Source organism: Diorhabda sublineata, chromosome 1, assembly GCF_026230105.1.
Source record: "Diorhabda sublineata isolate icDioSubl1.1 chromosome 1, icDioSubl1.1, whole genome shotgun sequence".
NCBI lineage: Eukaryota > Metazoa > Arthropoda > Insecta > Coleoptera > Chrysomelidae > Diorhabda > Diorhabda sublineata.
Window position 1 is genome coordinate 6205585 of NC_079474.1, and position 12248 is coordinate 6217832.

At 32.7% G+C, this 12248-nt stretch overlaps 1 protein-coding gene across 4 annotated transcripts in view; it reads right to left on the reverse strand.

Annotated features, from left to right (window-relative positions):
* The window catches only part of LOC130451652 (centrosomin), a 95196-nt gene extending 83011 nt beyond the window's left edge, over positions 1–12185 (reverse strand). For 2 of the 4 annotated variants that reach the window (XM_056790833.1, XM_056790817.1), the window contains exon 1: positions 11972–12185. In XM_056790833.1, the coding sequence (XP_056646811.1) occupies positions 11972–12027 (56 nt within the window). In that variant the 5' untranslated portion in view covers positions 12028–12185. Of the gene's footprint in view, positions 1–3977; positions 4315–11971 lie in introns of those variants that run through there. The other 2 variants (XM_056790823.1, XM_056790810.1) reach the window with 2 other exon arrangements.
* Between the last annotated feature and the right edge of the window lie 63 nt (positions 12186–12248).

A 12248-nucleotide genomic window follows, 5' to 3' on the forward strand; every position in this document is an offset into this window, starting at 1 on the left:
ATGCGACAATTGCTTCTCTAATGGTCACATCAAAACGCTAGGTTTAGTAGAGAGTGCAACGTGCAAATTCTGTTACGTAGAGGACGAAACCTCTTATCTAAATTCTCTCGAAGTGTGAGAAACTAAAAGTCCAGATAACTACACCTGGTAGCGTATAAAATAGGTAATGAATATATTTGGTAGTAAGAGTCATACCATATTCTGAACTTTCTGGAAGGAGTAAGATTAATAGATCACCTTTAAACACAGATTATCTCGAGTGCTACAGTAAGAAAAGGGGATATAGTAAATCCATATTATATACATCAGTTAAACTACGTTATGGAATATTTGAACCACATTTTCTGTCACTTCAAAACGACATATTCTTTTGAAATTCTGCATTTATTCAGGATCGATTTCAGTACACTAATTTAATAATTTTGTCTCATAGACGTTATCAAGTTTATCAGGTTTTACAATTTCATTCCTCACGTAATGTTCGTAGAGTAATATATCACCATCGCGCACAATAGGACAAGCTTTTATTCCACTCAGTTTTAAAACCTAAATATTCCAAAAATTTAACATTGGATAATTAAATTTTTAATACATACAGGAAAATTTTTAATGAATTTATCCATTTTATGTTGAAAAGTTCAAATGTCACATAAAAACAATAGCAGAAATCTTGTAAAATCATATTGAACTTCCTTTTATATACGAAAACCCGGATCCAAATTTTTAATTTAACCTCGTGTTTGCCATTATAATATGCATTATTATATGCAAAACCCTCTAGCGGTATTTCCACCATTTGAATTAACACATCCGGGCTTAGGTTTGTCTATGATTAAACCAGTTCTTTCCCTAAATTCTCTCTGAATACGGGCTTTGTTTTCCTGAACAATTTCTTTATCTGTTCCTCGAGCTACTTTTTAATTGGTAATTTGAATGACAGATGTAAAAGGGATTTAAACATTCGTATCGCAAAACCGATAATCTGAATTCCAAATTTTTTGTTTTTATTTCTCTATTAATCATTTCGTCAATACAATTAAAATCCTTGAATGTTGCACTACAAATAAAGCATTTTTGTGTGGAGGTTGTGTCAGTAAGCGCATTACATATTTTGCCGTCAATCAGTAGAAGACGATGACCTATAGTATCTACAGATATCCTACATTCTGAACTGGGGCTCCAAGTATCGCACCAAGTAAGGCAATAGATCCTTTTGGTCGCGGTGTATATGTTACAAAATTTCAGCAAAATCGAGTTTATCTTTTCGGAATTTTATCCATAATATCGAGACGGAATAGATGAAGAAGAACAATCACCAATGCTTAAAGAATTAGAGGATACCATGAAAAAAACTAAACAATCAGAAGGATCAGACGAGATCGTCAATAAGATGGTAAAATTCGGTGGAAATGAACTACTGAATAAACTCCACCAATTAATAGAGCTAGTTTGGGAAAACAAATGCCAAACGGATGGAATAGTGGAGCCGTATGGCCCATATTTAATAAAGGAAATCCAAAAATGTGCGCTAATTACGGACCCCTCGCCCTACTATATACGGTCTACAAGATTTTTACTTTCATCGTTAATACGAGATTTAAAAAGTATACGGAGTCTCGTCTTGGAGAATATCAATATGGATTTAGGCCCAAGAGATCAATAGTAGATGTTATTCATATTTCAAATCAAATTTTAGAAAAATGTTACGAGCAAGATATGAATATCCACGTTCTATTTATAAACTTCAAACAAGCTTTCGACAGCCTGAAAAGAGACATACTACTAAAAGACATGTCAAAATTGCACGTCCCAAAAACATTAATATAGCTCACCAGAATCATGATGACTGAGTGTAATTACTACAGATGGAAAAAACTCAATATTTCGATATAAATCGAGGAATCAGACAGGGTAACGAACTATCAACAGCTATTTAATATTTCACTAATACGTACTAATAAAACACTACAAACTGATAAGTAAAATTATTATTAAAGACGTCCAAATATTGGCATACGTGGATGTTCTGGCGATAATAACGAGAAGAAGAAAGAAAGTAGTAAAAAAGACTAGAACTAAATGAAGGGAAAATTAAGTATATGGAATTGAAAAAAAAAGAAATGGCGCGAAACTTGAGAATATAGAGATAGGGAAACATATATTTGAGGGAGTTAACAATTTTAAATACTTGAGAGTAACAGTTAACAACCATAATACAACAAGGATGACTCAAAACATCAGAACTAATACAAATAGTTTTTCGAAAATATCTCAATTCTCATTGCTTTTATGATGTTTTAATCGATTATAAATATTTTAGAGAGGGGAGAAAATGACTCAAAGAATGCAAGCAAGCTACAGAGCATATCGTAAATTCCGGCTTCTAATGCTATGCAAAAAAATCGGTAGACATACTAAAAAATGTAAATCTACACAACAGCAATGAGGCCAACAGTAACTTATGGAGGAGAAACGATGAATCTAACAAAAGATGATGAAGAAAAACTTCCAAAGAAAAATGATAAGAATATATGAATCGAAAAAGTTGAGTCACGGACAAGATAGAATCCTAAACGTTGAAATTAGAGAAATCTTAAATGAGGAGACTATCACCAGATATATAAAATCGCAGGGAATACGATGGCTAGGACGCATAAAACGGATGAAAAATAATAATGAAGTTAAATAAACACAATGAAAACACTTAGGAAAGAAAGGAAAACCAAAAAGCCAATGGGAAAATCAAGTAACAAGTGATGTGAACAAAACGGGAGTTCGTGAATGGTGGACTAATACCCAAGACAGGAAAAAATGAAGAAAAACGGCGGAAAATGGCAATGCATGCAATGAACTAGTTTCAAAAAGAAAATGGTTAGAACGTGGATGAAGTTTCCACAATAAATGAGTCAGTTCAAAGAGCTCTTGATTGAGCGTTTACTATTCTTACTGGAATGTAAAACCGAAAATATATCTCTATAATATTTTTAGAAAATTTGACTTTTTTCCTATATCTGACAGTAAAAAAATGTCCATGTGTCAACCTAAATTAGCCAATTCAGAATTTCGTGACGTTTATTTGCTTCAATTTGGATACTAGTTTAAAGAAAATCAATTAGAATACTTTTGTGTAATCTCTTCTAATACATTGATTCCCAAAATTGATTTCCTCACTCTACGCCACTGTTAATTTCAAATTTTTTAATTCCATTTACTGATTTCAAACTGCAACACTGACAGACACAGCCAAAAACTTTAAATATAAATGAAAATCGAAAGTTTGTCAAAATGTCTCGTCGACACCAATGAATAGACAAAAAGTATTTAACCTTAAACACTAGCTACTTTCAACACAGATGTGCGTGGAAGAAAATAAACAAACAAAAAAACAATTTACAACCGCCTATATGTAAACTTTGTGATCCCTATAAGGATGTTAGAAACACTTTTTTTATTCTATTCATCCTCTTACGGATTGTAATATATTGTGACAAGATTAAAAATAAATTCACACTTTCCATACTAAAAATTATCGTATATGAAATTATTTAGGCTCGCACAAATATCTTTTTGAAACTGAATCGAACCTTCTTTGTGTAGAAATTATTCTTTACAAAACTTAAATTGCGTTACCAGCATAATAGACTTTAAAAATGATCTTAAAGCCTATTTTGAGCAGATTCTGTTACAATTATTTTTCTCTCAAAGATAAATTAGGACCAATCACCACTATAAATGAATCATCACCGATTACAATGAGTAATACATTTATAACCACCCCAAAGCAACTTTGGAGTTTGGAGTTAGATAGTTACACAACTTTCTTAATTATAAAAAAAAAACTAAAACAAACTTTAGACGTATAGTTTTTATTAGTAAATTTTTCCACTCATAAAAACCAATTATAAACAATCTGCATATCCTCTTAACAAAGACATATATTATAAACATTTAAAAGAAGTTGAAATATAATCGCTTACCAAAAAGGTATGGCGGGAGGACTCACAGCACTCGAAGGTCTTTGAGGAGTACCCGAAAAATCCCCAAAATTAAAAAAAGACATTGCGACAATTAATAAAACGAATAACCACTCCAGCGTTTCTAATAGTATCTTTCTAACACATATATATCACAAAATCGCTACCTCATTGTCACAAAAAAAATTACCAAAACAAACTATATAAACCATTTTTAACGAAATAACCGCGAAATGTAAAGATCCACAGAGCGCACTTTCCACTTCAACGATCGACTCTAGACTGAGTAGAGACATATAAATGACGTGAGCTTGCTATATATTTTGATTCGGAAATAAACAGCTTCTCTGGCTCGTGGACCCGCTTAGCTTCGCCGGGAGTTTTGAAGTCTCGTAGTGAGGTGAGCGTTAGTTAGAAAAAGACGGATATATGTTGCGCATGTCTTGAATATTAATTTTCTCAAAGAATGGGTATCGATTTAGGGGTAGCACGTGGGCGCTTTTTTTGCCCTGGATGTATCTAGAGTAAAGTTATATAGTGTAGTCAGTGAAGCTTTTGATCTCCGAATTTTTTTAAACAGAACCGATTTACTTGAAATTTGATACATACGAGAATATATTCAAATATTCTTAGCTTATTATGGAATCAAACAAAATTTTAATGTCAACATATTCTCCTCTTAATTGGATACATTCATTACAGCGAACCTGCAACGTCTCTAGACCTTTCAAAAAAAATATTTCGTCTTGCTCTGCAAACCAGACCTACACAGCTTTTATTACCTCCTCCTAGTCGGACGGAGCCAAATCTGGTGAATAAGCGGAGTTTTTAGTATTTCAAACCCTAAAACACAAATTTTTTGGATGGCAACATGAGATTTGTTTCCAGGGACGTTGTCCTGCAAATACAAAACACCTTTGGATAGATTTACGCGTCTTTTCTCTTTAATTGTAGAGTGGGCAGTAATGTCGAGTAGTAATCTCCAGTTATTGTTCTACACTTATCCAAAAAATCAATCATGATTACTTCATGGCGATCCCAAGAATACTGAAGCAAGAATTTTTCCAGCAGATTTTGGACACGTAACTTCTTAGGTCTTGGAGAACTAGATTGTCGCGTTTCCATCGATTGTTGCTTTGTTTCTGGATCGTAGAAATGGACATAAACCTCATCCATAGTAACAATTCGGTTTAAGAAGTCTACATCATTTCCAAATCGAGCACAGATCGAACGCGATGCTTCTACCATTGCACACTATATGATGTACGCGTTTGTATGAAATATTCAGTGCTTCAGATATCCGTTTTAGCCCAATTCGATGGTCTGATAAAATCATGTCATGAAGTGTATCGATATTTTCGGGGACTGACACAGAAACAGGTCTTCCCGATCGGTCATCATCTTCAATGGAAAATTTACCAATTTTTCACTGTCGCATACAAAGGACATTTATCACCAAGGGTATTAAGTATATCTTCGTAAATCTGCTTATATCGTAACCCTTTTAAATACAGGTACTTAATGATGTCTCGATACTCCAATTTTTCGATTTTCACAATTTCGTCGGTGGACATCTTTCAGTGGCGGCGCCAGGCACGTGTGAGCTGAGCGATCGCACAGGGCCCCGCGCCTCCCGGGGCCCCGCAGGGCTGTCAAATATTTTCTACACGGTTTTAATGTTTTAAAGTCTGGGGCCCAGCAAGTATTGAAGTATGGAATCAAACTTTTTAAATCGCTATGCTACTGCTATTTTTCGGGGAAGGCCCCCCCCTAACTCACCTTGCACAAGGTACCGCGGCGGCTAGCTCCGCCACTGACATCTTTTTTCTTTTAATTTTAATTGCGTAACTTTGGTTTACTTTTTTGACGTCAAACTTTACACTGACATTTCTAATAAGTTATTGCGCGTTGCTATGGTAACGCAATATTTTGTTATATTAGTGACATACACTGATTGACGCTTCCACCCCGGTGGGGGTTGACACCCTTCTCTGGGGTGAAAAATTATTTTTTTTTTTAATTTTTTCGAGAAATCAATAATTTTTTAGTTAATCACGATTGAAAACAATTTTTAGTGAAAAAAACCACGTTTTCAAAATATTTTTCACGAATAACTCAAAAACTACGTATTTTATTAAAAAAAGTAATAGTTATTTATGCTTTATGGTCAATCCGTCCTACTCGTGGAAAAAAGTATTACTTTACTCACGAGTTTCATACAAAAATTTTTCCACATCCGTAGACTTAACACATTGTTGACCCAAAAGTCTGCACAGAGGAGAAATGACTTTTTTACGGAAGGGATCTGTTATCCTTATTGCTTGGAAGGATAAAAGAATAGTACGGATGATATCAACTATTCATGATGCTTCCATGAAATCAAGTGGAAATCGAAAAAAAATTACATAGACGATACAATCAAACCTACTTGCATATTGCAATACAATAAACATATGAAAGGGGTAGATCGTGCAGGTCAGTACTTGGCGAACAGCAGTATTTTACGAAAACTGTAAAGTGGTACAAAAAATTAGCATTTTTTCTGATAAACTGCACCTTGTTCAATGCTTATAAACTGTACTGTACCTATCTGCCAGAAAATAAAACAAGATACACAAAATTTCTACTGAAAGTAGCTAGAGAATGGATAAGTGTGGATTTCAAAGAATGTGTGTTTGCACTTGACACTTCTCGAATTTCTAAAACATCTTCTTATAAAGACACACCTTTCAGGCTTTCCAGACTAGTAAGAGACCACGTCTTAGAAAAAATAGTCATTGCCAGAAAAGCAAATCCGACTAGAGCGTGTAGAGTATGCTATTCAAAGGGAAAACGAAGCGAAACTCGATATATTTGTAAAAGCTGTTGTGTACCATTACACGTAGGTAATTGTTATACTGCTTATCATACGAAAAAGAAATATTAAAAGTTGAATAATAAATAAAATTTATTAAAGTTTATTTTTATTGTTTTACTTCCACATCCAATTACGAAATAATAGCCGGCGACATAGATAATTTTTCAGTAAAATTGTCGGTCAACAATGTGTTAAAAAAATTCGATAAAACTTTTATCAATTTAGAAAAACAAAATTATAGCATAAGAAAAAACAAAGAAAATCATTTTTTTCTACGTCCGTTATAATATTGACGTTTTTTTTTTCATTCATTTGCATTCATAAAGAATGTAATTTCTGAATCGGTCAAAAAGCCTGAAAAAAAGTACTTTAGAGGCTCATTTTTTCCCGCTTTTGCGTTAAAAAAAGTGCCGTAACTTGTCATTTTTTAACGCAATTTGAAAATTGTTATTAATAATGAGCTGTGAACGCTTTCTTTCTCATGTCAATAAACTGTCACACGTTTATTTCTTGTAATTCGTTCAAGAAAAACCGTTTTGTGTCTAATTAAGGAGTGTAGTATTATTATTAGTGATAGATAGTAATAGCGAAGAAGTTTAAACTGCACACCAGAAGATGTTGTTGAATCAGCAGCTGCAGCGACTATGAATCTTCTCCCTGAGAATTCCAGGGAGCAGTATTTAAAAAAATATAATTCCAAAACGTGGAAGTCTTCAACATTTGAAAAATAAATCAGTTGGTTATAGACCCAAAGAATCTAAAACATTTGCCCGTGAAGAAATTAATAAGTTTCTGATGCAAGCATCAGACGAACTTTTATCTCATGCATAAGGTAATATATAAAATGGAGTGTAACGATATTAGTAATACCGAAAATGTCTTAATTATCACAGTACTAATGGTGAAATATCTGACAATAGATTAAACTTGGTAAACATGTATAAAAAATATAAAAAACAACGACCCACAAATGTCAAAATAGATCATTTCTTTTTGCGGTATAGAAATAGAAAATGCAAAATCCAAGTTGTAGGTATCAATACCTTTTCAAAAACTCCCTCGCTTATCGCAACATATTTGAATTTACCTGATCCGAAAAAGTGGATTCCGGTGATGATATAATTCAACTAAAGAAGCACAAAATATTCTTGGCTGTTAAAAAAAGATATTCTGGTATCCATCGTTCTTCTGACTCGGCATGCAGAATAGTTATTCTATTATCTATATTAGTCAGAGCTTTCGTAAACATTTTTTTGAACCATCAACTCATCCTTTACTGGGTGTATCATGGATGTCGTACCAGGTCTTATCTAGATAGATTCTGAGTTTTGCATGCGCTGTGACTTTTGAATAAAAACCCCAAACAACGTATACTACGCCACAAAGTTGTAATAATGTGAATAATTAATTTTACTATCAATTTCCACTTTCCATGAAACTGATAATGACGTTGGCACTTTTTGTGCTGAATACCTTCCATTGCGATTGCTGCGAAAGAAACCAACGCGTTTTGGGACATCATTGTCTTCTAATGTTTTTTGGGAGCTATCGAATTATTCACAATTTTCCAAGATCTACTTTCGGGGATGCTCGTTAAAGCTGGAGTCTCTTTCAATGAAAAGTATTTTTGGTGGTCTCGCTCTACTAACTTTAACTAAACACTATTTGGTAGACATTTTAAAATACACTATCGACCTTAATAATACACACTGGTTCATGGCTCGAAATGAACTGAAAAAGACAAAAGCTTTTGGACCATAAATAATCCAATCCTGTTAAGGTCGGGTATAAATATAAGGGTATAGTCCATTCTGTTGCATTTCATACATTAACTGGATTCCAATTCCAAGATCCTAGGTTTTCCGAGTCAACCCACAAGAGGACACGGTAACTTCGGTAAGATTTGTAACAGCTATATTTGTAAATTTCATCATTCATATTGGATTCTCCCATTTTCATGAGTTTTTTTAACAAGTAAAACTTCAGGCAAAAAGTTTTTCCAGTCAGTCAATTATTTCGTTCAAAATTTGGAATTTGTGTATCCTTTGCACGTAACCTAACTTAACTTAATATAACCTAAGCGGCGATCGATTTTACCGATGTTAAAACGGAAATTACTGATAAACAACACACAAATTAGTTATCTTGTTTTGATAAGTAGAATCAGATTATTTAAATAATAAGACAGTTACAATTAAAATAAAATGAGAAATTCTGAAGATGTTAATGAGATCAAATAATGATCAACAAAAACAAGATTATATAGGGTGTTCCGCATAAGAGCCGACACATAGCAGAGGCGTATAGGGCATCTCATGACGTTGGAGGGTAATTTACCTCTATACCAAGTTGCATCTCTGAGGATTTATACAGCCTCACTCAAAATAAAATCCAAAATTTCGAAATAAATCCATTTTTATTGAACTAACATTTTTAATTCAAGCTGACATGATTAAAAATTGTATTTTATATTAAAACGTGACTATTAATACTTTTAACACTAGTTAAAAAAAGACACTAGAGTTAAAAGTGTTAATTTTATAATAAATAACTTCAAACTACATAGCTCTTCACAGCTAAATGCACAAAATTTATCGATTTGTTCTCTCATGAGAATTTTCGATTTTTTCTGACGGTACCCCACATTTTATCGCTTCAGAAATGCAAGTAATTTTTGATATTTACTACATTATTCTACACACGGTTACATCCGTGATAAATTTTTCTTTGCCATTCAGACAGTACCGTACCTTTCCGTGTCAATGTTGTTCAGTGAGACCAATTTCTTGCCAAATTCTTCCGTTCCAATCGGCATTTAGGTATTTGGGGTCCTTCATATTGTAAGTTCCCGAACCAACTCTATGAGAAGATCGTCGTTCATATTACAATCAGGTACACACAGAAAATATTGAACAGTCAATCGAGCAAATTCTTACTCACGACAAGAAATGACACGTGAAGAACGCCACGTTAGTATGGCTCGACTTCGTGGTTCTCAATCAAAAGAGAGAAGTGAGGTAGTCTGAGAAATGGCTTGGTGGGCAAAGCGAAATTGTTAGCAAACCCCAGAGATCAGCATCTAGATAATATTCAACGCACAAGAAGGCTCACCTATACGCCTCTACTCTGTGTCGGTTTTAAGCAGGACACCCTTTATACTACAATAATATATGCTTATAAAACATCCTCAAAAAAATGAACAAATCACAGTTGAAACAAATGATGATAAAAATTCTAATAACTGAAGAACACAGATGAAGGGTGGAAGAGAACTAACAAATAATGGTAGACTAAAAACATTACAAGTTGGTACTTTTGGAATCATTGGTGATATTAATACTGAACACACTGTTTACATTACCACTACACCAACACTCACTGCCTGACGCGCATTTCGATAACTAAGTTATCGTCTTCAGAGATTGAAGGTGAACTGTTTACATCAGACAGTATAATTGTGAGTATTGGTGTAGTGTAAACAGTGTGCTCATTTTGTGAGAGTGCAAAGACTGATATGATTCAGAAAAAAGAATTCCAGATATGCTATATAAATACCTAATTACAAAAGAACATACACCAAAGAAAGCGTTGGAAGATTTAACAGCCCTAAATGCCACTAACTAGAAAAACAGAAGTATGTATAGAAATGAAAGTGAGTAGAAACTGTTTTAGAAAGAGGAAAATAAAGTAACAATATTCAGTACTTGGCAATTTCATCTACACCCTTCAACAAATGGAGTATGTAAAAATGGGATTTTGCAAATTCAATGTCATTTAAAAACATTAAAATATCATTTTCATTAATCAACTGCAAGAGGTTTTGATTTAAGAATACGGCACCATCTTCACGTAAATATTTATTACATCTAGCCATTAGAAGCAATCAAGAATGTTGAAAAATAAATCATAAGGTTTAAAACCCACTATTAATATAAAGTAGTTGAATATGATAGTGCTGCACATTATTGAAAGTATACCTTTGCCAGTAGTATCATCAATAATTGTGCCTAAAGACTACAATTTAAATAATTACCATCGTTTAAAGTTCTCAATAAGTACAATAAAATTACTGCAAAATTTAGCTCCTGACACTGTCTATCAGTCTCACATCAGCATTGTCAAAAGAACATCACTAACATTGCTTTTTCCTATTTTTTTGATATCGGCAAAACACTAATATTTTCATAATCAAATAACAAGGATGTTTTAAACAAAACAATACCTCCAATACAGACTGACCTAACGTATTTTGTGCTCATAACCTCACAAAATTAAGAACTAAGAAGATAAAAGGAGAACTTTTGGTTTAATTTTAATTTAAATTTACAGTTAAATTTGTGCAAGAACTACAAGTAACATTCTAATTTATACATTTTCAGATTCAATCGAAAAAAAAACTTCTATTATATATCTATCTAATTGAATATATATAAAAATGTGGTACTACAATGATCCCAGTATTTTCTTTTTACAAAACTAGTAGATTCTAGTGGTACAACATATTGCCTGCCACCAAATTAATAGCTCTGGCTACGTAACCCTGTTCTGTACATATTAATATAAAAACATATTTTATAATATTAAAGAGTTTTTTCAATATTTACTTTTTTAGGTTCAAATCTTGTACCTTTTTTAATTTTATCAAGGTGAAACATAAATTTGATATTATTTTTAATAAAAGATGTTTTTTAAACAAAAAGAATCCCTAGATAAATTTTGGATGAGTACAAAATTTTGAAAAAAAATTTCTAACCTAAATCTCTAGACTGAATCCACAGGTTATAGCTGCTCACAGGTTATAGCTGCTATATGAGAAAAAATGGGTAGCAAAAAATATAATTAACTAGAGCATTAAGTTGGTAATCAGTCGAAGGCTAGAAATTACAATATTATTAGAGTATTGTGCTTTATATTTTTATACAAGAGAAAATATAACTGTAATTTTTATTATAATTTCCAGGACAACCTTTACAAAAACAACTTAGTAAGAATTTTCTAAAAAGAAAGATCGGCTCTATAATTAAACATTACTGTCTAATTATATGACGCAGTTAATTCAAGAAGGTGCTAACATTCTTCAACCGTTTTTTGCTGTTAATTCTATCGTTAAGAATTTCGAAAATAAAATGAAAAAACTTACGTTTCTATCAGACTAATCGAACAATCGGTTTCAGTAGTTGGAACACTTTCTGCCATTATTTGAATATATTCACTAGTAAAAAGTACAAATACACAAAAACACTTTTACGATTATCAATTTAGGACGATATCAGGACATTAACAAATTCAACCGTTAATTAATCAATTTTGAATTTTTGACAGATTTGTTTGGATTGGTCGCGGTAGGTTGCTATGGTAAATAAATCAGAAATGCAACTGAGACTTATAAAAATAACTAAATTAATGGTAGTATTTTT